The sequence below is a fragment of the Neovison vison genome, chromosome 8, assembly GCF_020171115.1.
Source record: "Neovison vison isolate M4711 chromosome 8, ASM_NN_V1, whole genome shotgun sequence".
Lineage (NCBI taxonomy): Eukaryota > Metazoa > Chordata > Mammalia > Carnivora > Mustelidae > Neogale > Neogale vison.
Window position 1 is genome coordinate 121,638,494 of NC_058098.1, and position 27,391 is coordinate 121,665,884.

Consider the following 27,391-nt stretch of genomic DNA (forward strand, 5'->3'; position numbering starts at 1 on the left):
CTAAATCATACCTTGAGAATAGCTACAAGCTCGAGAAGGATCGATTACTATGTCCATTGAGAAGGAATTGTGTGATTCCTGAGAATGTTTCTCCATCACCTCTACTGTATCACTGGATGAAGATGATGAAGACAATCCCAGTCTAACATATCTTCCTTTTTTACCACAGAGTGAACAATCTACTGGTGTGGCACTAGGTCCCCTGGGCAGTTGAACTTCATCTCTGTTGTAGTTTCTAACAGCTCCACTGTGATGCACAGAGCGTTCCCGTTGCCATATATAATGGGTTGGAGCAATAGCCATAACCTACGATGGAAAGCTTTCTTTTAGAATTTTATAAGACTTTAAAATTTGGTAAAATTAAGTACAAAAATATGACTCACAGGCAGCTATCTTTAAAAACTAGATCTAAAAACCCAAGTTACTTGATGTTAAAAAAGAAGAAGAAGAAGGCATCTTCAGATAAGACAGTTTTACCTAAAAGTGATTTCACTGCTAGGATCCTTAAGAAAATACAAAGTACTTAAGTTATTTCAAATATTTCAACCTTCCAGGTTTTTCAGTTCTGAATATTCTAAGTTTGGGATAGATAATACAGTTAGTCCAAAACAAGATGTAATTCTTAACTTTGGAATATACTTGGTTGAAAATAACATTGTTAAGTTTTCTAACTATGTATGTTAGGCTAATCTTATGTTTGCAATTATGGCAAGGGAAATGGTGAATAAGAACATGGACAAGTTACTTAACCTCTCTGTTCCTCAGTTTCCTTATCTGTAATATGGAGAGAATAATAGAGGCTCCTTTAGAGGGTTTTGCAGGAATTAGATGAGGAATTAATTATAAAACGCTTAATATTCATTGCTACGTGTTGGGCATTATTCTTCAAGGATAGATAAATTATTGCCTTTTGAGTCAGGATGGACTTAGTTCCTTAACTTGGCTCTGCCACTTGCTAAGTTGTTGGCAGTATTGGGTAAGTTACTTAACCTTTCTGTGGCTCAATTTCTTCATATTTAAAATAAGGATACTATCTGCCTCATAGGAGGGTTAGTTATGTGTAAAATCCTTATCACTATCACATAGTAAGCAGTCGGCAAGTGATCATCATTTAAGAAGTCAAAGCAGGGAGACATACCTACATATTTTGACCACTTGGTGTCTAAAATTTCTAAGCAGAGTGTTAGAATGTTACTTCTAAGCAAAACTGTTCAGTTAGAGTTATCAATGATCAAAGTAAATGAGAATTGTAGAATTTGTTAATTAGGCGGTGCCTTATTAATGCCTAAACCGGTGATTTTCAACTTGTTTCAGGAGCTCTGGGTTTTCACAGACTGTATTAGAAGTCCCAGGACGTGCCATGGGAACACCAATTGAGAACCTCAATTAAGGGATTGTGTATAAAATATCGCTTGGAAAGAAAGGAGGCTTTTGTTGTTAAAAATGGAAACCTTAAAACCCCCAGACTGAGACCAGTCCACTTAGAAAACAGGGTACTTGTGGCCTCCCCCCAAATAATGGCATAAAGAATGCTAGCTATGCTAATTTTTAAAGTATATCTTAGGATTGAATTTATTTTATAATCCATTTCTTAAATCCTTCAAAAAAGTTTTCAACAAACATGTAATAAAATAACATATTTTTTAAAAAGTAGATATAAAAATATTAATTCAACAGTATTTCCATAACAATATAAAACTAGGTTCAGAGCTACCTGAAGTGAGGAAGTAGAAAATCAGAATTTCTTATTCCTTCCATATTTATCTATTTCTTCCTCAACACTTGTACATCTACATTTCCCATTTTTGGAATGCCCTCTCTCTTTTATCTTAGTATTGCTTTTCCTTCAATGCTGAGCATAAGTCCCACCTTTCTAAAAACTCCAGTTTTTAGATCGTACTGTTTTATTGTTAATGCTACATTAGGACTTTTAGCATTTTTTTATGAATGTAACTAATCTACTGAAAGCCCTCTGAGCAGGACTAGTCTCATACACCTCTCTATCAAATGCCTTCCACACAATATTATGTTGTCATCCTGTATTTATTATTGATAGATGAAAATAATTAAGAATTAGAAGCCACTGACATTATAAACTTCCAACAACATAATTTTTTAAAGAATCCTATAGCAAACTCTAGTGAGAAAAGAGCAGAGAAACTTAGGAAGCAAAGGGCACAAAACAGGTTTTGTAAACCGTTCTTTGTATAACAAACTAGGTATCATTCTCTCTGCATGCTAACCCAGCCAGAAAAATGCATGCACACATACTTGTATACTTTTCAATATGTTTGCACGTATTTTATACATACAAATATTAGAATATTATTGTGATAAAAGCAAATTGCCAGGAAAACTCTAAGAGTGTCAAGAAAGCAGGATTTTAGTCTTAATTTTATTAGTTCTATGACCTTGGGCAAATTACATTATCTGGGCTACAGGTGTCTTTTGTATAATGAGAAAGAGGTCACTTACAGTCCTCAAATTCTGTGATTTATGAAAGTAACTTCTTTGAAGCATTAATACATTAATAGCACTTGAAATGTAACTAGAAATGTTACCCTAGTTTTTACTTTACTCTTGTCATTCTTAGTGATTTTTTTCTGTGTGTGTGTCTTTGATGAATGTTCCAAAATTTAGTACTTAGCCCTGTTTTTCTCTCTATATTCTACTTCTCTGTGCTCTCAAAAGATAGTATAGTGTAGGTATTAAAAACACTGACTCTGTGGGACGCCTGGGTGGCTCAGTTGGTTAAGCAGCTGCCTTCGGCTCAGGTCATGATCTCAGCGTCCTGGGATCGAGTCCCACATCGGGCTCCTTGCTCAGCAGGGAGCCTGCTTCTCCCTCTGCCTCTGCCTGCCATTCTGTCTGCCTGTGCTCGCTCTCTCCCTCTCACTCTGATAAATAAATAAAATCCAAAAAAAAAAACAAAAAACAAAAAACACTGACTCTGGAATCAGACTGCTTAGGTTTGAATACTAGTGTGCTGCTTGACTAATTGTGTAAACTTAGAGAAGTCATTTAGCCCCTCTGTGGCTCAGTTTCCTCTTCTAGGGTTATCTAGCTAGCTGTAAGAATTGTTGTGAGAGTTAACATACATGCAGTACCTAAAACAGTACCTGACAAGTGCCCCCAAAGAATTAACATTACATTTACCTTGATCTCTTATCTACTCAACCAAGCTTTAAAAATCACTTATATGTGATGATTCATACTTTACTCATACGTGTTAACCATTCAAATTGATTATCCAAATATCACCTTAAATTCATATGTCTGATACCAAATACCTTATTTTCCCAATAAACCAGTTTTTTTCTCTTGTGATTCCTATTTCCATTATGGAACCCATCACCCTTTCTGTTCTATGGACTTATAACTCTGAAAGCTCACTCTCCCATGGGCCCTCTATTCAATTGGTCACCGAGTAGTGACAAGTATAATTTCTTAACTGACTTCTCTTTGGCATCACTATCTTTAGCAGTAGGTTTATACCTTTCTTCCTGAACTACAGCAAGTTTAACAGTTTCCAGTACCTTCCCTTCATTGGGTCTCTGCTACATATGGTCACTGGATTTTGTTCAAAACTCTGTTTATAGCACATCTCTACTTTCTAAATTCTAGTCTGGAATCAAATAGTAGCGGACAGACATATCAGTTCTGATGATACTGTGCCATCTAGGACAGAATACATCACAACATAAGAAGAACAGAGAGGGACGCCTGGGTGGCTCAGTTGGTTAAGCAACTGCCTTCAGCTCAGGTCATGATCCCAGCGTCCTGGGATCGAGTCCCACATTGGGCTCCTTGCTCAGCAGGGAGCCTGCTTCTCCCTCTGCCTCTGCCTGCCATTCTGTCTGCCTGTGCTCGCTCGCTCTCCCTCTCTCTCTCAGACAAATAAATAAATAAAATCTTTAAAAAAAAAAAAAAGAAAGAAGAACAGAGAAAAGCTTCCTCTTGATAAAACTGCTTCCTTCCATCATGCATAAACTGACTGGGATTGGAATCTTATTCTCATCAGATTGGCATATTCCATAATCTATGAACCAATCTAGAAATTAAGCTATCATCAATCTAAATAATTTCCACCTCAGAGGAGCTGATATCCAAAAAGGTAAACTAATTGTAAGATGATAATAAGATCAGAATAAATAGGGAAGTTGTCTTTACTCTTTTCTGGAGAACGCCTACATATATTTTTCAATATAATTATACTTCATCTCTTTCCAAAAAAGGACTTGAGGCAGCTGACAAAAAGTTAAAAAAAAATCATTAAACTAGGATCCAAAAGGAAAACTTTGGCTAAAGGGAGCAAGCAGACATGCCCATAGTAAAGACTGATAGAATTAATGTAGTTAGGTATACAATTTGGCTCTTAGCTTCTTTGCAACAACCAAGGTAAAAAAAAGAGAGAGAGAGAGAAAGAGAGAGAGATATGAATTAAAAAATCTATACTATCTGAAAGGAGGAAATAAGTTTTTTGATAGTGGTATATAAGAGTGCCAAATTTAAGTACTAGCTGGCCCTACCACTTATTAAATGAATGACCATGGACAAGTTACAATCCTTCTAAGCCCTAGTTTCTTCATCAGAAAAATAGAGAGAATACTTATGCTACTTCAGTCCTTTTTAAAAATGCTATTTAATTCCTGAGATAAAATAACACAATAGACATAAATGTGTTTTCCAAATTAACCAATATAAGCAGTGGGAAGCAAGCTGTCAGAGAAAACAACACTGGGAATTCATTAAAGATGAAGTTCTCGGTTTGCCACTCAACTGACGTATGATCTTGAGTAAACCTCAACCTCCTCAGTCCTCAGTTTCATCAGATGTCAAATGAGAATTCTACAACCCTCACAGATATTTTTGTGAGGATAAGAATTTATATGAAAATATTTGTGAATTTGTACAGCATGATGCAGATGTAAATTATTGTAAGCCAGTTTATAAATACTATCATAACTTGGGTTTACTTTAGGATGAGACTAAAGAAATGGGTTGGCAGTAATGTCAATACCTAGCTCTCATTAACAAATGCGTAGAATACTAAACTAAATTTCTAACAACATGTCTTGCCACTTTAATGCATCAAACCTCAGGGCAAGAATGATATAATACTTCTTGATAACAACCCCCACAACACTGAACTTGAGTCTTACTCCTAACTTAGCTGTTAAATGAATAGTTAAGAGAACAGGATAAAGTCCAGGTAATTTCCTTTCCTATATACAACGATGATTCAACTGGACCTAGTTGAAATAGCCGCAAGAAATCCTATCTATGTGCCCCTGTTGTAACAAGCAGTGCTAAATCAGCCCAGTGAAGAACTTTTATAGTTTATTGTTTTCCTACTACACAGATAAGAATGTATGAAAAAGAATTGCAAGCTTTACATTCCATTCACTTTGTCAGTCAGCAGTATTTACTGAGTACCAACTATATGCCACACACTGATCTAGGGACTGGGGAGTACAATAAGAAAATAAAGATCATGCCCTCTTGGAATTTATATTCTAGCAAGGGTAAATAGACATTAGCAAGATAGGTGAAATGGAATATATTATATGATGGTTACGTGCTATGAAGAAAACTGGGAAAAGAAATATAGAGGAATAGTGGGAGGTACTACTTGTTATTTTAGCAGCCTTATTGAGCTAAAACTCAAATACCGTACAATTCACCCACTTAAAGAATACAGTGGCTTTTAGTATATTCAGAGTTGTACAACCATTACCACAGTCAATTTTAGAGTATTTTCATCACTCCGTAAAAAAAGAAATCACACCCCATTTTTCCCTCCCCTCAGCCTCTGGCAACCTCTCATCTAGTTTCTCTAATGGCTTTGTCTATTTTAGACAGTTCAGCTAAATGGAATCATACAATATGTGGTCCTTCGTGACTGGCTTCTTTCATTTAGCATAATGTTTTCAGGGTTCATTCATGTTTTAACACAGATCACTACTTCATTCCTTTCACTTGCCAAGTGATATATCATTGTATAGATATATAATATTGTTTATCCATTCATTTGTTGATGGACATTTGAGTTTTACTTTTTGACTTTTATAATAATGCTATGAATATTCATGTACAAGTTATTGTGTGGACATAGCTTTCATTTCTTTTATGTGTATATAACTAGGACTGGAATTGCTGCATTGTATGGTAACCCTTTGTTTAGCCTTTTGAGAAACTGCCACACTGTTTTCCGAAACAACCACACTATTTTAAATTCCCACCAGAAATGTATGAGGGTTCCATTTTCTCCATATCCTTACAACACTTGTTCTATTTGTCTTTTTCATGATAGCCATCCTAGGGGTTGTGAAGTGATATGTCCTTGTGGTTTTGATTTTATGCTTCCTTAATGGTTAATGATGTTGAGCATCTTTCCATGTACTTTTTTGCCTATTTGTATATCTTCTTTCAAAAAGCCTTTTTGGATCCTTGCCCTTTTAAAAGTTGAGTTGTCTTGGGTGCCTGGGTGGCTCAGTGGGTTAAGCCACTGCCTTCGGCTCAGGTCATGATCTCAGGGTCCTGGGATCGAGTCCCGCATCGGGCTCTCTGCTCTGCAGGGAGCCTGCTTCCTCCTCTCTCTCTCTCTGCCTGCCTCTCTGCCTATTTGTGATCTCTCTCTGTCAAATAAAAAAAAAAAAAAAAAAAAGTTGAGTTGTCTTTTTACTGTTGAGTTGTTCGGGCTCTTTATAAATTCTAGATACAATCCCTTATTGGACAGATAATTGGGAAAAATTTTCCCCTACTTTGTAACTTGTCTCTTCACTTTTTTTATGGTGTTCTTTGAAAGACAAAAATTTTTAATTTTGATGATGATCTCTATTTTCTTTTGTTGCTTGCACTTTTGGTATCATCTCTAAGAAACCTAATGCAAGATAATGAAGATTTATCACTACACCTTTTATAAAAAGGTGGGTCTTTGATCCATTTTGAGTTAGCTTTTATATATGATGTGAAATAGAGGTCCAACTGCAGTCATTTGCATGTGGATATCCAGTTGTCCAGCACCATTTGTTGAAAAGACTATTGTTTCCCCGTTGAATTTTCTTGGTACCTTTGTCAAAATTCAGTTGACCATAAAAATGAAGGTTTATTTCTGGACTCTTCAATTTTATTCCATTTCAGGAGATACTACTAGATAGAGGGTGGTAAGGAAAGGTTTCTCTGAGATTATATTTAAGTAGAATCTTGAATGAAGGAGGAAGAGAAGTACACTGATATCTGGGGGAAAAGTATTCCAAATAATAAAATCCTTAAAAAAAAATCCTGAGCTTGGAATGTCCTTGATGTGTTTAAAGAATGGCAAGGAAGCCAGTGTAGTTGGAGGGAAGTGAGATGAAGTAAAGAGGTAAGTAAGAGAGTTGGCAGACAAGGCAGAACTATGATAAGGGTTTTGCCTTTACTTTATGTGAGATGGGAAGCCTCTGGAGGATTTTGAGTAGAGGAGTCATGATTTGACTTGGTTCTAAAAGATTTAGTCGGGCAGGTGTATGAAAATAGACTACAGGAGAGGAAGATTATAAGAGATACTACTTGGAAGGTTATGGCAATAACTGAGGCAAGAGGGAAAAAAGTAGGGCTTAGTGGTAGAGGAGGTGAGAAATGGTAGGATGCTAGATTATTTTCTTAAGGTATGGATGTTGGAAGTGAAGGACACCACTTTTTTTTTTTTTGGACTGAACAACTAGAACGATCGAGTTACCATTTATTAACATGTGGAAGCTTATAGGAGGAGTTAAGTTTGGAGGTCTATGTGGGGGAATCAGAAACTGGATTTTCAGCAAGTCTGAGGTATCTACTAGATAATGAAATATAGATAGGGAATTTGATATGCACATCTAGATTTAGGGAAAAGATCTGTTGTCAGTGTTGAAGTCTTGAGAGACTAAACTTTTCTGTAAATCTCATTACACAACTGAGTTTACAGCAATCCAAAACTTTTTAGTCTTTTACATATACACCATTAAGCCATACCATTCTCTGGCTGTTTAACACTCTGATGCCAGCAACTGAAATAACCCCAGCTCTAATCATGTAAATTAAGTTGCTGCAGTTATAGTGCAAGTCGTTCTTAGGAGCGGGTGGGCAATCTGCCATGAGGTGAGCATTACCTAGCCCAGCCTCTTGCCTCTGATACCCACTCCATGCTCTTAGCTGGGTACACCATGGGGCTTGTTTACTTTGGAAAAATCAGAGTGTTCAAATAAGGCCTACTATCATGTCCAAGGATGGTACAGGTGCACAATTTATCCTCTAGGGAGGTAGTGATAAAAAACAGCAATACAGGACTCTTTCATTGCTCTGTAATTGGAATGAGTTGTTTAAATCCTTTAGTGAGGATCCAATAATATGGGGAAAGTATACACACCTGATTTTTCTTATTTTTCTTTTGAATTCAATTCTGAAAAAACTTGGCCTGCTACTCAGTCTTCTTGGTTATTTTTGAATCCTTTCATTTCCCCCAACATTCAATAATCCTCTTAGTCTGATCCACAATTATGCTTGCTTTCTAATATCTTCATCTCATTAATATAATTAAGAAAGTTAATTCTGGAAAGAGTTCTATGATGCATCTCCAAAATAGTCCCTGAAGTTTGACACTAATCCATTAATTGGCCTATCATCAACTGGATATGACTTCATTTCATTATAACATTATCTAATTCACATTTACCAAACTTCACTGAACTAGTATAGGTTTACAATGATCACTGCCTTCCATTTAATTTTCTACTCTAGAATATTCTTTAGTTTGAAACATTAACTCTTTTCTTTAGTGAAAACAGAATGTTAGATAAAATAACCCATCTTTTGTTTTTATTTTTAAAATTTTATTTAAATACACTTAACTAACATATTAGTTTCAGAGGTAGAGTTCAGTGATTCATCAGTTGTATATAACACCCAGTGCTCATTATATCATGTGCCCTCTTTAATGCCTATCCCCCAGTTATACCTCTGCCCCACCCCCACCCAGCAACCCTATTTGGTTCCTATAGTTGAGTCTCTTATGGTTTGTCTTTTGTCTCCCTCTCTGGTTTCATCTTGTTTTATTTTTCCCTCCCTCCTCCTATGATCCTGTTTTGTTTCTTAAACTCCACATATGAGTGAAATCATGATAATTGTCTTTCTCTGATTGACCTATTTTGCTTAGTGTAATACCTTCTAGTTCTATCCATGTCATTGTAAATAGTAAAGATTTCATCTTTTGATGGCTGAGTAATATTCCATTGTATGTATATATACATATATACATACACATCCATACCACATCTTCTTTATCCATTCATCTGTTGATGGATATCTGGGCTCTTTCCATAGTTTAGCTATTGTGGACATTGCTGCTACAAACATTGGGGTGCAGATAACTCTTTGGATCACTATGTTTGTACCTTTTGGGTAAATACCTAGTAGTACAATGCTGGATCATAGGGTAGCTTTATTTTTAACTTTTTAATTACATTGTTTGCTAGAGTGGCTGCACCATCTTGTATTCCCACCAGCACTATAAGAGGGATCCCCTTTTCCCACATCTTCACCAACATTTGTTGTTTCCTGACGTCTTAATTTCAGCCATTCTGAGTGGTGTGAGGTAGGATCTCACTGTAGTTTTGATTTGTATTTCCTTGATGCTGGGTGATGTTGACAGCATTTTTTTCATGTGTCTGTTGGCCATTTTTATATCTTCTTTGAAGAAATGTCTGTTCATATCTTCTACCCATTTCTTGACTGGATTATTTGTTCTTTGGGTGTTGAGTTTTATTAAGTTCTTTATAGATTTTGAATACTAATCCTTTATTTGATAAGACATTTGCAAATATCTTTTCCCATTCTGTCAGTTGTCTTTTGGTTTTGTTGACTATCTTCTTTGCTGTGCAAAATCTTTTTATCTTGATCAAGTCCCAGTAGTTCATTTTTGCTTTTGCTTCCCAAAATAACCCATCATTTAATTTTTAGTGTCTTTCTGTTTTATCTTAATAGAATCTGGCACCAAAGAAACATACTTTATGTATTATTCTATGTGAAAAGAGATATGATTTTTAACATATTTAAATTTTTAAAAATTTTAGACCATGCAGTTTGCATTTCAATTTTGGGAACTTGAAATTTCACAAACGTTATTTAATGGAAACTATTATTCAACTCCAAATGTTATTGACATATTTTGGAATGTGCATACTGCTCTTTCCCAATATATTTATGATCTTTTAGACTATAGAAACACAAACAAAAATACTTACTACAGGAGTAGGCTGCTCTGAAAAACAAATGACAATTTTTAATTATTGTGGTATAAAATTAAAACATCAACATTGTAATATACAAGTTGTTCTCATGGTAACCATCAGGGTTAACAGTCTACTCTCACATATATGAAAAATGAAATATTAGAAGCACATTAAAAAACAAGACAAGGGAAATTACATAAAGAGAAAACTGAGATTACATATATAAAGTACTTAAAAAATCTTACCTCCTCACAGCATCGCCTGCTTACAATAGCCCTATAGTCAATTCTATCCCAGAGTTGGTCCCTTAACTTTAAGAAATTAGGGAACAATTTTCTCCAGTTTTTCCCTAAAGCCCATGGAAAAATTTCATATTTGGATTCTTCTTCATCTTCTTCAACTGTATTAGCCAGATACCTAACAAAAAAGACCAACAACTCAAAAAAGAAATGGGAAAAGGACATGAACAGGCAGTTCACAGATGGACAGACAGACACACACACAATCACTTCTAAACACATAAAAGACATTCAACCTTACTCATAATTAAAGAAATGTAGGTCAAAAATAAAAATAGAGTGAATTTTACCTTGTTGAGTTCTGCATATTTTTGTATTCCTATAAATCTTGAGCTTTGTTCTGGGATGCAGTTAAGTTACTTGGAAACAGTCTGATCCTTTCAGGTCTTACTTTTATGATTTGTTAGGTGGATCTGGAGCAATGTTCAGACTGGGGCTACTTATTCCCCGCTACTGAGCCAAGACATTCCTGAGTATTATACTCAATACCCTGTGAATCATGAGTTTATTCTGGCTGGTGGGAACAGGCACTATTTTCAGCCCTGGGTAAATGTAAGGCACTGTTCCCTCTAATCTTTTATTATGCTCTTTCCCCACACCCAGGTAGATTCCTTATACACATATGGGAATCTGTCTCATCTTAAATACTTGAGGGTGATCAGGCATGCACAGAAGCAGGAAAACATGACCCATAATAAAAAGAATCATCAGTCAAAACTGAAACATGTTAGAAATAATAGACATGAAACAGACAAGGACATTAAAGCAGTTATATTTATTCCAGATGTTCAAAAAGATAAGGAGACACATCCATTGCACTTCTAGAGATGAAAACTATATGTACAATGAAAAATACATAGAGTGGGACTGACAGACTAAATATTGAAGAAGAAAAGATCTGTGCACTGAAGACAGCAATATAAACTATTCAAAATGGACACACACAGAAAAAGAAATAAAAATAATAGAGGTGAAACTGGAGTCCCTAACAGGTACTGGCTGGACAAAAAAAAATTTGAAGAAACGGCTGAAAAATTTGGGATTTGATGAAAGCTATAAAGTATTAATAAGCTCAATGAACCCCAAAGCACAAAATATGAAGAAAATTACAACAATGCACATCATAATCAAATTGTTCAGAACCAGTGATAAAGAGTAAATCTTAAAAGCGGTCAAACAAACAAACAAACAGGGGCGCCTGGGTGGCTCAGTGGGTTAAGCTGCTGCCTTCGGCTCGGGTCATGGTCTCAGGGTCCTGGGATCGAGCCCCGCATGGGGCTCTCTGCTCGGCAGGGAGCCTGCTTCCTCCTCTCTCTCTCTGCCTGCCTCTCTGCCTACTTGTGATCTCTCTCTGTCAAATAAATAAATAAAATCTTAAAAAACAAAAAAAACCAGAGGACTCAGGAAGTTTTAAAAAACAAACAAACAAACAAACAAACAAAAAAGACATTTTAGATAACACAGAAACAGAGATAAGGATAGAGATTTCTCACTGGAAACAATGAAAACCCCATAGATGACTTTCCAAGAAAGTTAATTACAAAATACATAAGAGAACAAGGCACCATAAACTGAAACAGATCCTGAAGTGTGAAGATACTGAAATAGACAAACACCAAAGGAAACAAGTTCTTAAAAGCAGTAAGAAAGGAAGACAAATGATCCCAAGTGGAACGTTTGAGATGCAAGAAGGAACAGTAAGCAAAGATGTAAGCATGTGGGTTAATGTAAACAAATATTCAGTGTATAAAACAACAACAATAATAATGTGTCTAAGTTTTTGGAGGGCTTTATGTAGAACTACAGAATTGCAAAATGAGAATATAAGTTGAGAAGGGGGTGACTGGAGTTAAAATACTTAAGATTCTTGATTAAAAATAAATGGGATAGAACTTCCTGGTAGATGAACATGTGGAAATCAGATGTGCTGAGAGGGTATGGAAGCTCCATGCCCTTTTTCCATACCCTGCCTTATGCATCTCTTCCATCTGGCTGTTTCTGAGTTACATCCTTTTATAATAAACCAGTAATCTAGCAAGTTAAAAAAAAATAAGTAACTGGGATAACTGTTAAAAGAACAGATATAGGCTGCATAATTTCCTAACAAATAGAGGACAAAAGGTATCAAAAAGTAAAAATTTTAAAAATCTCAATCAAAAGGAAGGTAAAAATGGAGTGGAAGGAAGAAACAGAAAAAGTGGGACATAAAGACAAGATTGTAAAAAAAAAAATCAAATATATAAGCAACAATAGAGTATCATTCTGCAGCCAAAATGAATGAACCAGGGCTACTCATATCAGTATTAATGGAGCTCAAAATTCTAAAGCAAAAGAAGGAAGTTACAGAAGAACAGAAAACATGACTGTTCTACATAGTCATTGTAGTTTAGGAAAAACTAAACAATATATTATTTAGAGGTTTATACATGGAATAAAGAAAATCAAGAAAATTACCACCTGTGGAAGGAAGGGGGCTCTATCTGGGAAACTGCACTGGGAGCTTCTAAGATTCTGCAATGTTCTTTTCTTGAGTCATGGGTACATGAGTATTTGTTTTGCTTTTTCTTTTAACATACATACATATATCACTTCATACACTCCTTTTGTAGATATTTCACATCAGAGATTTCCAAAAGGCACAGAAGTATATAGTACACTTCTATTTGGGTGATATATATACTGGTTCATGTATAGAAAATTATTTCTAGACAGATACATATGAATTATTATCCTTGAGGAAGGATACTAAGGTCTTGAGATATGAGGAAGACTTACTTTTAATTGTATATCCACTTATGTCCTTAAAAAAACTATACGCATATTCAATTTAGTTACATTAATATAAAATTCACACCAACATATTACTTTATCCTCCCTTCAAAAATTGTACATATATTACCTTAATATAAAGCACCTCATTGTTAAACCCATTCAGTTATATGAGTCAAACATGTCCTCTGGGGCGCCTGGGTGGCTCAGTGGGTTAAGCCGCTGCCTTCGGCTCGGGTCATGATCTCAGGGTCCTGGGATCGAGGCCCGCATCGGGCTCTCTGCTCAGCAGGGAGCCTGCTTCCTCCTCTCTCTCTGCCTGCCTCTCTGCCTGCTTGTAATCTCTCTCTGTCAAGTAAATAAATAAAATCTTTAAAAAAAAAAAAAACATGTCCTCTGAAATTACATAAAGTAATTCCTTATTTTAGTATCCCTGAGAGTTCTTATTCAAGGGTAGATAGAAGCCAGAGGTTGGCCCCTTTCATGCTTATTGACTAAGCAAAACATAGACTATCTATAATGTACTATGGTTCTATGAAATCCTGTCTACATTGTAATTCTATTCTAGATTAACAACTTTTCAGGCTCAATGTGATAAAATATCTGTATTTTATACATGTAAGTTGTCTTCTAATTTGAAGTAGATTTTCTTGGAGGAGAGTCCTTTTTTTTTTGGTATAATAGTTAATTATGTTTATCCAAATAAAGAATTAAGAACATCCATATGTTAAGGATGCAAAAAAAAAACCAAAAAAGATACACATTCCTTGCCTTTAAGAAGCCTATAGTCAAGTAAAAGAGGCAACTATGTATGAAACAAATAACTGTACAAGAGAATATGGAATCATGACAATAAAAGTTCAGAGTGTTGTAAGAATACATAGAAGGGAAAAAAACTCGAGTAGAACTGTGGCTAACTGAGAAAATATTTACTGAGAACTATTAAGTCATGCTATATAAAAATTATGATTAGATACAAAATGGAAATTAATAATCCATGTTATTTTTAACATGGAACTTATTATACAACATAAAATGCAACTGCATATACTACTACATAGTGTAAACTGACACAGTGCTTTACTGGTTATAAGATTACTAAAACATCAAACAAATCCAATTTCAGGAATCTGGTAAGAATTAAAACTAAAGCTTCTTCTGGTTTGCTTTTAATTTTCAGGTGGGGAAAAAACTACAAAATAGATATTGCATCAACATATAGATATAATACTAAAGAGATATGTAAACAGTGGCTAATCACTGAATTTGGTCATTGGCAAGTCACACCTGAATTTGCACCTGAGCTCTGCCACTACTAACTTTTGTGAAATTGGAAAGTACTTATCTTCCTAAGTCTCAACTTCCCTATCTGTAAAATGAAGATAATTAGATAATGTATTTCATAGAGGAGATTCAAGGAGCTTATAAAAATCATTTTTGGGATATCTTGCATATAACATTCAGTATTAGCTAGTACTATTATATCCCCACAATTTAGCAATCATCACCAAATGTTATAGAGTTCATTTTTCCTCACACTTGGGGAAGTATGTCTTCTGAACACAAGAGATCAGTTTCTTCAAGTCCTATTCACACTTGGAGTCTGAGTTAAAGACTTTGAATTAAAACTCACTCATCAGTGCTAACAGTTGTGCTATTCACCTTAAGTATTCACATGTAGTTCACTAGTTAAGTCCTTTTAATTACATCACACATTTCCAACTGTAGTATTATATTTAGGTAGAAAACGTTTTGAGATTGAGATTGATTTTCTTAAATTACATTGCTTCTAGTAGAATTCTGACCTATAGATCAGAAAGCCATGTTATTTTATTTTTTTTTTAAAGATTTTATTTATTTATCTGACAGAGAGAGATCACAAGTAGGCAGAGAGGCAGGCAGAGAGAGAGAGAGGAGGAAGCAGGCTCCCTGCTGAGCAGAGAGCCCGATGTGGGACTCGATCCCAGGACCCTGAGATCATGACCTGAGCCGAAGGCAGCGGCTTAACCCACTGAGCCACCCAGGCGCCCCAGAAAGCCATGTTATTAAAACCATTTAATAGACTACAAAGTTAGTATGAACTGTCTAATACAAAGTCAATGGAAGAACTGGAAAACAAACAATATTCCTTGGTCAAAGTTCAGTGTCTTAAGTAAAAGAGTTAAGTCATTTCTAAAGGTATCAGATATGAATAACTTCTATGTTATAGACATAAATCTACAATTAGTATGTCTATAGCATTTCCACAAGCTGTTTAATGTAAAAGGACAATGATGATTTTAACTATGAATTTACTGGAAATTTCAAAGAGAATATTTTTGTTTTTAAAGCATAACTAAATCCAAAAGAGGAAAATTTGGGATAATTTATATGGAGCACTCTGAAAAATGTAAAAGGTAAACAACAAACTTAAGTGGAATACTTAGGCATCTAGCAGGATAAGATCAGTGAAAAGAACATAAAAATATCCTATTGAAGTAAAAAAGTATGTCTTCTATATATAAAGGGCCTGTTCAAAGATATGTATCAGGTTTTAAAAAGCCTCTGTTTATTTTTTTATGAGTTACAATGTTAACTTTATTTAGTTATTTCTTTAAGTAGGCTCTATGCCCAATGTGGTACCCAAACTCACAACCCAGAGATCAAGAGTTGCATGTTCTATCAACCAAGCCAGCTACTGCCCCAAAATAGCATGTTTTAAATAAGGTATCACGTATATTACAAATAAGAACCACAAAAATCACTTAGTAGAAAGCATACTTACAGAGCAATAAAGAAATTTATCCTGGTATGCTCATTTATAGTAAATTTAGCTCTCTTGAAATAAACAAAGGTCATAGCCAAAAGATACTATAAGGAAAAAAGTAAAAGTTAATATTAATGTTTTGCTTTCATAAGTAAAATGGCTTTAAAATAGTTATCTTTGAGATGAATAATAAGCTAAAAACAATAAAGCATGACTTATTTTTATTACAGAATTCCCTACTTATTTGGGTCCTTACTTTTTGACTTCTGTAGTCCATGTACATGGTGATAAATAGTTCTGAATCATTTATCATGATTAAGATTAGGAAGAACTCCTAAATTTTATTATTGCCAGTATTTTTTTAACTAAAAGCCAATTTTTTCCTACCTTAAATCTCAAATCCATAGACAAGTTGAAATAATAATAAAACAAATAACCATATATCCTTTGCATAGATTCACCAATCGTTAGTATGTTGCCACATTGGCTTGATGCATATATCTATACAAAAACTTTTTCCTGACTCCTTAACTGCAGACATCCATACTTTTTATTTATTGGTTGACTGAATGACTGATTGAAGGGTGGCAATTTTTAAATTGAGGTATAACTGAAAAAGTTGTATATATTTAAAGTTTACAATGTGATGATTTGATATACATATACATTATGAAATGAATACCAAAGTCAAGTAAATCAACACATCCATCACCTCATATATCTTTTTTCCTTTTTGTTAAAAACACTTAGGGGAGGTGAACCATGAGAGACTATGGACTCTGAAAAACAATCTGAGGGGTTTGAAGTGGCGGGGGTTGGGAGGTTGGGGTACCAGGTGGTGAGTATTATAGAGGGCACGGATTGCATGGAGCACTGGGTGTGGTGAAAAAATAATGAATAATGTTTTTCTGAAAATAAATAAATTTAAAAAAAAACACTTAGGATCTACTCTCTTAGCAATTTCATATACTCACTTTTTAAAATTACCTTTAAAAAATAACTTCTAACCAGAAATTAGAATACATGGCTCTATTTTCATTGGAAAACAGTGTTTTAAATTTGTTATTAGAAAGAAGTGTCTAGGCTGGTATTAGGACACTATGCCAGGTCCTATCTATCCAAATTAAAAACAACTTATAGTACCGATGTATTATATTCCCTCTCATAAAATACCTATTTATCCTATCTTCATAGGATTGACTACAAAGATTATTCCAAATTTTCAAGGTACTTTCAGTAGAGAACTCTTGAAATAGTGTTGATATGGTATGCCAGTTAGTTACTTTAAAAGCACTGCCCCCTGCTGTCCAGCAACTTTAATTACTGTAATGCACATACTGTTGAAAACTACAACTCCACATGCACATCTACATAGATATTTTATATGAAGGCATTACTGCTAATTTTTAAAAATATTAGTGACTTTGTGAATATGTTTAAAAGGATTTCATTTTCTAGAAATACATCATCTTGAAAAATTTATGGACAAGATATTAGGACGTCTGAGATTCGCTTCAAAATAATCCAGTTTTGGGAAGGATTGTAAGAAACAAGCAGAGCCATGAGCTGATGATCACAGTAGCTACATGATGGGCACATGGAGGGTCTTTGCTCTATTTTCTCTACCTCAAGATATATATGTTTGAAATTTTCCAAAATTAAATTTCCAAAATTAGAAATTAAAAAAACAAACTCTAATTTTATCTTTGCTACCTTAAGCTTGAAATAAAAAAGTTTACATCAGTATTAACTTAATAAGTATTTAATCATAAGCTAGTCTTCCATTCATCCCTTTCCCATTGGTTGTTACATTAAAATTAAGTGTGATGTGAGTCACAATGAATTTTCTGATATGACTACTTGGTCTAAGATGGCATTTACAAAGCTGAAATCATAACTGTTCAGCTAAATCTAAAGACTATAGAAATATCATGGTCCCTATGTATGTAAGTTAGCATCATGATGATCTCTTATGAAACACTGATTCTTAAAGAACATAAACTAATTTTACTCTATGAAATTACTGGGATTTGTTTTATCTAAGTTACCTACAAAATATCAGAATGTATAACAGACTTCCTTAGTGGAATGAATATCAGAATATTCTTTCTCCACAGCTTTAAAAAAGGCAGTAATTCTGATCAAAACATATTAAGTCTATACTCATTCTTATTTCCAACAGAACAAATATGGACTTAAGGCCATTTAAATCTCATCAGTAATATTCTACAATTCCTCAAGTATAAAGTAAATCTCTGACATATGCTAATTTCAAAACTTTCAAAAATTAATGTGTAAGGGTTTCACTTTGAGGGAGTAATGCAGGTTCTTTTTCTAACCTTAATTAATATGATGAAAAATTCTTATAAGGCTTTTTTAAAGTTCTGATGGTCTAGTAACATAATAATGCCGTTAATGATTACACTGTTAACAAATTTACCTTGTCTGCAATTTTACAGCAGCAGTCCATCCACAAGAAATCTTGAATTAAATCGTCATCTACAACAAAAGATAGCTATGACTTGTCTTTTAAAAACAGAATCCTTTTGAAGAATTAACTTCTAGGTAGAAGATTATAAATGGTGCTTAGAAAGCAAACAAAAATGGCCAGACCAGTGTTGTCTAAAATGTAGTTTGCATTTCTTTGGTAACCATGGCAAGCACTGTATGAAAAGCTACTACTTTACTCTTGGGTTTCCCACCTGATTTGCTCAGACTGGAGGGGAAGTGTTAGAAGTGTTTGATTTCTTGCTGCCCAATAGCTCTTTGAGAAAGATGTCTTGGGTAACTCTAGATTAGCACTTTATGACTTCCCAAAATCTATCTTTACTGGTGGAAATGGAATCTGACAAAAGATAACTCAGTCTTTAGTAAATAATGACTTAATGAATATTACTTGTTTTATTCTTTCTACTACTTTCTCCTATTAGATCTCAGGGTATTTTTAGTTTTGAATTCTTCTTTTCATCTCCTATTTATCTCTGCCCAATTATCTATTATCTAAATACCAGTGAAAATGTCTATATAAAGAAGATTCATAATTTATTAGCTATTCATAATTAACATGTAATTTTGGAAAAACAGTATTATGACAAAAGATTAATAAAAATACTTTTAAAAATATGCAAAATTAGGTCAGAAACACTCAATTTTAAAAGGCTAAAACATATATTCCCTAAATATATGAGTAGCTGTCGGAATATAATCTGAGAAAATCTGCTTTTTCCCATTCACCTCCTTCATTTTAAGTTAAATAACAAACAAAACATACTTCTTTATACTCATTTTTACATCCTAGAAATATCAATATGCTCAAATATATGGAAATTCCAAGAATAAGTACCATTTTCTTAGACTAATTTCTTCTTAATTTCATTTTTTAAAAGTGAACTCTAAGCCCAACATGGGCTCTATATCTAACTCACGATCCAAAGATCAAGAGTCAGTTGCATGCTCTACTGACTGAGCCAACCAGGCACCCAACTATTTCTTAGATTACTTACAGTAGAGCCAGGTATTTTCTCTTATTTCTCATGATCAGTTACGAATAATAAAAACGTTTGTGGGTAATGGTTTTGCACCAGTCTTAAAGAGAAAGGGAAATTTTTTTTTTTTAAGGATTTTATTTATTTGACAGACAGAGATCACAAGTAGGCAGAGAGGCTGGCAGAGAGAGAGGAGGAAGCAGGCTCCCCACAGAGCAGAGAGCCCGATGCGGGGCTCAATCCCAGGACGCTGGGGATCATGACCTGAGCTGAAGGCAGCAGCTTAACCCACTGAGCCACCCAGGCGCCCCTGAGAGAGAGGGAAATTTATATTAACAACATTCTAGATCCTGACAGGGAATATTCTGGTAGTTCAACATTTTTCTACTTACATTTTTTCTTCTTTTTTTGCTTTTCTTTAAAATCTTAACCAGCTTGCCCACCTTCCTTCCTTCCTTTCTTTCTGAAGATTTTTGTCTTCTGAGTAGGGCAAACACTCTTGTCCCTAATTCTCTTATACACTTCTGCCTGTCACCTGGATCTAATAGACTATGGTATCTACTTGACTTGCTTCATTCCTACAGATATTTACCAGATTCATCTATTCTACTATTTAATCTGTATATCTTACCACCTTACCTTAAAAAATCTTCCCTTCCTTGGCTAATAGAAGTAATATAAAGAAATTTCTTTTTTAAAAAATTTGTTAACAAGTAGTATTGTCTCGTGATCTGAGCAAATAAATTTAAACTCAATTTCATTACATGAGTATGATGATAAAGCATAATTTTTAACAAGATCCCCTTATGTGAAGTGCCTGGCTAGTTCAGTTGGAAGAACATGCAACTCTTGATCTTGGAGAATGAATTCGAGCCCCATGTTGGGTGAAGAGAATACTTAAATAAAAATAAAATATTAAAAAATATATATTCCCTATATATAATACTGAAGCTTCTTGAGGTTGACCAATCTTCCCCCTTTGCTCAGTTTTAGCACTGATAATCCTGCGAAACACCTCAGGCCTAATCAAACTGGGTCAATTGGTTCATCTGAGACTTCATGTAGCTATTTTACTTAGGTCACACAAAAATCATAATATGAACTTGAATTGCCCAGAATTCACATTTGACACTTGGATTTAAGTAGTCCAGAAGCTAGATGAGTCTGAACTTCTAAACCAAAAGCAATCTGAAATAACAAAAACCCAACATTAAAACAAAAACAAAAACGACCTAAGTAAAACAAAAACAAACTGGCTGGAGACACAAATGACATAGAAAATAACCCTCTTTGATTATTATGAAAACAGTAAAGTAGACCTTTAGATTCTCTCAGTTTTAAGTACTTTACAATTACCGCTATTAAAATATTTTAAACCTACCAAATAACTTAAAGAAAGCAGTCATTTCCTGACGCTGTATAACGAGACAGGGTCCTTTGGGGCGTTTAGACTTGTTGCTATTATGTGCATTTTTTTCAGATGCTGGCCAATTATCTTTAAAAATAGGACGCTTCAGATTAATGGGTTTTTTAGGCTGATGTGATCTATTTGACCCTGATTTTACATGAACAGTGACAGTAGGTGGTGTCTCACAACACAGTTGATTATGTCTCATTTTGGTTTCCCAAAGTTCCTGTAAAAATAAAACATATAATTATTTACCACACTCTTGTTCATTTCTATATAAAAACAACTAATCAGATGACATTACAGATGCATTCATATAAAGTGTTACTGAACTTGCTACTAAAATGTTATTTGTGATAGTGACCCATGTAAGAAATTGCTTTTAGAATTCAGTGCTAAGAAATGCTATGCTTTCTTTGGGTAACTGATATACCTTCTCTTCCCAACAGTAAGATCCTGTATACCATTTTTCTTTGATGGCTAGAGACCCCAAAACCAAATTTGAAAATTAATTATAGGAACTATGCTGAGTCTATAATCTATTTGTGGTATTCTTTTTTCTTAGTATTTTACAAATCTGCTTCTATTGACATAATTTTATCATATGGTTATTATATATGCCACTTAAAAATTTTTATGGCAAACTATTTCCAGAACTAAATTATTATCATATCAAGTCTTATATTGAAAGCAGTCCCACACAAAATATTTTTTTTTATTGGTTAATTCCTTGATGTTACACAATTCACTTATTCAACAAGCATTTATTGGTATTTACTGAAAAGTTTAAACATTTCTAGCAAAGAAGTGTAGGGTATATGTGCTTTGAGGAAGTCTCATAAATTGATCACTCTAATTTTTAAAGTTTAAGTGTATGACCATATTATTTGAGTGATTGATTATAAGTGTACATGAATGTACAGTGTTATAATCCAACAAAATTAGAAACAAAGTTAATTCATCAATACTTAACAATATGCAAAATCATTACCATGTTTGGTGGTAATCAGTTCACATAATTACTAGTTAGTATTACTTCTGTGGTCAAAGTATTTATAGAATAGGAAATGCAGATAAGCATAGGCAAAGCAAGAAACTACTCTAAGACCCTAATGAGAACCTCTGAATCCATAACTCACAGTGACCCAGGCAGCCATGCCTCCCTTGGTGTTCAAGGAGTTAGGTACAGATTCTCCTTCCTGACCCTCAGAAACTTCCCTGCTGAAGGAAGGAATGAAAGTAAGATTGGATATAGTAGGGCTAGATCAGCAATGTCCAATATAATGTGAGCCACATATGTAATTTTTTATTTTTTAAAGCTGTATTCCATTTGTATAAATAAGCAAATGGCCTGAATTTTAGTATTTTATGTAATCTAGTATGTCTAAAATATCAATTTAGTGTGTAATCAATATAAAAATTAATGAGATATTTTACAAACTTTATTTTTAAACCAACTCTTTGAAAGCTGGTATGTATTTACACGTACAGTGTATTTCAATTTAGCTGCTAAATTTCCAACAGTTAGAGTGAAATGTAGTCCTACCAAAACAATAGTGTGTAAGTGAAAAATATTTCATACTCCTCCAGTAATTAAATAAAAGTAAAAATTCTTCAGTTGCACCATCCACATTTCAACTGCTCAACAGCCACATGTAGCTAGTAGCTACATATTAGACAGCAAGGGCTAGGTAATGAAGAACTAGGCAGAGGAAATTATATTCCATTGATCTATAATCACTTCTCCTTCCTCTGTTTCACTCTCCTCCCCTCACCTCATCTATCTTCTTAGATCCTAAGGGCCAACCTAATTGAAGGCAATTATGGAGTTGGGGGTGCTACAAACTCCACAGAAAAAGGAATGAGTGATAAATTATACCTTGAGACTTGCATAAGAGCTCTCTGCTCTTTCCTACTGACCTCACTGGGGAGACAACTGGAGGTCTCATCTGCATCTTTTTTTTTTAAAGTAAGAGCAGCCTTACAACTAGATAGAAAGAATTAAATTTGGGCTTTTCAAACTGGGGTGAAGGGGCTAGGCTTGGGAATGGAATGTACCAGAATATAGAATAACTACGGTATATTTCCCAGGAGGTAAGTTTTACTCAATATTAAGTAAATAACTTAAAATAGTGCTGTTATATTAGGACAACCATGGATATATTGTGAAATAGAATGCAAATACTGTCAATCGAATAAATATGTTCACAGTATAGCTTTATACTATTCCACTAAACCCTTATGTATGTGTTGGGATACTTCAAATAAAAATTGAGGAAATGGAGAAAGAACTGTGTGAAATTCCCCAAACAGAGATTCATTGAAGTTAATCAGCAAACACTGGGCTGGAAAGTTATGGAGGAGCTTAAGGATAGAAGCTATCAATGGTACGTTCCTGGTCAAATTTCACCTTGAGATAGTTTAGTTTAATTTAATTTAATTTTTATTTATATATTTGAGAGAGAGAGAGAGATCACAAGTAGGCAGAGAGGCATGCAGAGATAGGGGAAAGCAGGCTCCTCGTGGAGCAGAGAGCCCAATCTGGGGCTCGATCCCAGGACCCTGAGATCATGACCCGGGCTGAAGGCAGAGGTTTAACCCACTGAGCCACCCAGGTGCCCCTAGATAGTTTTAAATTTTGTTTTTTATTTAGATATAATGAGAGAATAGAGTTCTCATGGCAAGAAGAAAAGAATGCAAGGCAAATAAAAATATGAGCCATTTCAGGGGGTATCTGGGTGGCTCAGACAGATAAGCATCTGCCTTTGGCTCTGGTCATGATCCCAGGGTCCTGGGATCAGGCTGTGTCAGGCTGCCTGTTCAGCGGGAAGCCTGTTTCTCCCTTCTCTCTGCCACTCCCTCAGCTTGTGCCTCTCTCATGTGCTCTCTCAAATAAATAAAAAAAAACTCTTTAAAAAATATATGAGCCATACCAGGAAAAGCTAAGAGACAGGGAAGAAGGAGGAACTAGGAGAAACTATGCTCATATGACAAAATCCTTTAATGAGTTTTTACATAGACTCCACCAACATGAAAATAATCATACCAGAATTCACACTTGAATAGGATATCTTGGATTTTTTTTAATAGACCACAGTTAATCTTAAGCAACTGAAATAATTTCTTTTCTCTGGGGGTAATATAAAGAGTGGTAGGGGTGGTGGCTCACAGAACCATACAATAGTAGTAGTATTTGGGGACTTGTGTGGCTATATGAAAAATCTAAGAGCAATATCCAATGGCATTTCAGGGCAGGCAGAGAAAACTTAACTTCCTTATAATTATAGTCTCACACTAAGCACTTAATATGTGCCAGACAATGTGCTAAAAGCTTTACATGCATTTTCTCACTTAATCCTCAGAACTTTTCTATAAAATGGGCATTATTTATCCTTATTTTCTAGATGAGAACTTTGAGGCTTAGGGAAGAAGAAAATTGCCCACGGACACATATTTAGTGAGTGGTAAAACTAGGACTTGAATCTGGGACTGTTTGACACCAAAGTCCCATATACTTTAACCACTAAAAACCTTTTAATTAAATGAAGTCATGTGTAAAACACCTGACACATGATAAGCAGTCTAATACTACTCACTGTCATCTTGCCAAGACACAAAGCCAGCTTATGAGCTTTTGCTTTATAAAAATTTAAGTCTAGCATTTGCATTGTAAATATGCACGTGACACTGTGACTTAGTGGTTAAATAAGCCATTGTTTTAGGGGAGAAAGATGGGTTTATCACTGTTTTGCTAAAATAATTCTTAGAAAAGAATCTTTATTGAAATGACTATAGCATCTTTCCTTATCATAACCACAAAACTTAAATTGTTAAAAAACAATATAGCAAATTGAAGAAAAATATTCTGGCAAAATTGCTGGATGTTTTCGTGGGGCTATTATAAAATCTCTATTATTCTTATGTTTTAAATTTTTTTTTCTAATTTAATTTATCACCTAATGGTTATAGAATACTTTTAGACACAGCCAAGCTCTAGGTGCTATAGTCTAGTAAAATTACACAGCACCGCCATTTCGATAAGTTGATATCTGATTAGAAATCCAACCCATTAGTGAATAAACCAAGACACTTCAATTAAGTGGTGGGAATAAATGGAAACTCGACTGAATAGGATGACAGGTGATGTGTTACAAAAGGATGTGCAGGAGGTGTGAACATACGCTCCTCCCCTTTTCTAAATGTGGCAATCATTGGAAAGAAGAAAATGAACAGCAGCTAGAAGGGACAATAATCAAAGGAGAATTTTTCTTTTAAAGACAGGATTTTTTTTTAAGATTTTATTTCTTTATCTGACAGAGAGAGGGAGAGAGAGAGAGCACAGCATGGGGAGCAGCAGGCAGAGGGAGAGGGAGAAGCAGGCTCCCCAAGCAGGGAGCCCAATGCGGGGTTTTGATCCAAGGACCCTGGGATCATGACCTGAGCAGAAGGCAGCCGCTTAACCGAGTGAGTGGCCCCGGTGCCCCAAGAGACAGGATTCTTAAGTGTGCCTGAAGGCAGAAAGGAAGGAGGAGCCAGTTGAGAGTATATGCTAAAATACTGGAGAATAGACCTTTACTAAGACTGGATTCTGTCTAGCTATGTGACCTTAGGTTATTCAACTCCTGGGAACACCCATGTCCTCACTTATGATGACACTAGAAACACCTGTTTTCTTAGAACCTGGTACATACTAGTATTCAATAAAAATTAATTATTAGATACTGTTAATAATCCACATTTAGTAGGGTTAATGAGCAAAGGAACGATATGGATAGTGCCTAGCACAGTGCTGAACCCTTAGCAAAAACTCGAAATACAGCAGTACTATTATTTTATCTTTTTTATAGGTAACGGACCTTTCAAGGAAAGAAGAGTCAGAATATGACAGCCGCATTTCATCTCCAGTAATAAATATAATTTAAATGTTAAAATTGTATTGGTGACAGAGACCATAGGTATTGTAAAACGCGTTTTTGTTAGAGAATAAAATTAATTAACAGGCAAAATCTCAATTTTTAAAAAAGATTTTATTTATTTATTTGACAGAGAAAGATCACAGGTAGGCAGAGAGGCAGGCAGAGAGAGAGGGAAGCAGGCTCCCTGCTGAGCAGAGATCCCGGTGTGGGACTCGATCCCAGGACCCTGAGACCATGACCTGAGCTGAAGGCAGCGGCTTAACCCACTGAGCCACCCAGGTGCCCCCAGAATCTCAATTTTGACAAAGCATGGGTTTTTCGGTCTTCAAGCGTTCAATTACTTCACAAGTTTCTTTTCTAAAAATCGAAGCTGGCTGGCCTGCAGCCGTGCTGGACCGGGCAGGAAAGGGCACCGCGAAACCGGGAGAAGGGCTCAGGCGGAGCACGGAGATGCAGCCGCTCAGATCCCGCGACTACGGTGCGGTGGCGCCTGGGCAAGAAGACGTGATGAAGGCGGCCGAAGGAGAAGGGGCGGACGCAGAATGACACTGGTCCACCCGGAGGATAACGTTGGCCGGGGCCGTCCCCGCCCCCCACCCCCGGGCCTCTCTGTCACGCCGCGCGCCGGGGGAGCCCGACAGCGACAAGCCGTCCAGGCCCGCGGCGGGAGGCCACCGCCCGGCACGTGGGAGCGCGTCGTCCCTCCGTAGCTCCCGTTGCGCAGCCGGCCCGCGGCCTCCCGCGCGAGGGCACGGCGCTCGCGAAGCCCCCCCAAACGACGGAGGGGACCGGCGAGCTCCCGAGGGGACCGCGCCGGCTCGCCCACGCCCCCGCTCGTAGCCGCCTCCCCTCGCCGCCCAACTCCGACCTCGACGCCCCCCGCCCCTCTCCCAAGCCCAGGCCCCGCACGCTGGGAGGGCGTGTTCCCGTCGCGGCGAGGGAGCCTGAGGGGACTCACGAGCGGAAGCGCGTAGGAAAGGGGCCGCAACGCCACCCCGTCCTCACACACGGTGGGCGGCAGGGCCCGCTGCCAGAGGGATGGAGGGACCAGGCGCAGCCACAACTGGAGGGTGGCCGGCGAGGCCCGAAGACAGGGCGCGAGCGGAAGATACCTGAGAAAGCCTGGGGCTGCGGAGAGGGCGCCGGGCTGCGGGACAGCCTCCCCCGGACGCTATGAGGCCTCAGGCGGTTGCTCGCCACTCGCTCCACAGCGGCCACTCCGAGACCTCCCGCCAACCGGGAGCGAAGCTCGTGCAGGCCAATCAGCGCACAGAACCGCCGCCGGGGGCGGGGCCCACCCGAGGTTGCGCGCGCCGCGCTCCCCCGCCCAGCTCCAGCTGGAGTACTCCGCCTCCCGCGAGGCTGGTGCGTGCGGAGACCCTGCTGCCAGCTGACTTACCTGGCGGTGCGGACCCTCTGGGCCCGGTCCTGCCAGAAAGCCGCCACCCTCCCAGACCTCTTTTGGCCGCCTAATTTAGCCCTTTCCTCTTGAACGTTTATCAAAGCCAGGATTGTATTTGA

At 36.4% G+C, this 27,391-nt stretch overlaps 1 protein-coding gene across 1 annotated transcript; it reads right to left on the reverse strand.

The window, feature by feature from the left end:
- On the reverse strand, window positions 1-27,001 carry SPDYA (speedy/RINGO cell cycle regulator family member A). The gene is made up of 6 exons (XM_044261840.1): window positions 26,983-27,001; window positions 20,928-21,180; window positions 18,502-18,560; window positions 16,080-16,165; window positions 10,493-10,664; window positions 1-306 (listed from the first exon to the last, which is right to left on the reverse strand). Exons 2-6 carry the CDS (start codon window positions 21,160-21,162, stop codon window positions 1-3), a joined length of 858 nt encoding a protein of 285 aa, XP_044117775.1. The 5' UTR covers window positions 21,163-21,180; window positions 26,983-27,001.
- Between the last annotated feature and the right edge of the window lie 390 nt (window positions 27,002-27,391).

Coding starts and splice junctions, on each gene's coding strand:
- SPDYA (XM_044261840.1), bottom strand. CDS start 21,162: ATGAGACATAATCAACTGTGTTGTGAGACACCACCTACTGTCACTGTT. Junction 18,561..20,927: donor TGCTTTCTTTAAGTTATTTG/GTAGGTTTAAAA, acceptor CTTTTGTTGTAG/ATGACGATTTAATTCAAGAT. Junction 16,166..18,501: donor GCTGTAAAATTGCAGACAAG/GTAAATTTGTTA, acceptor TTTTCCTTATAG/TATCTTTTGGCTATGACCTT.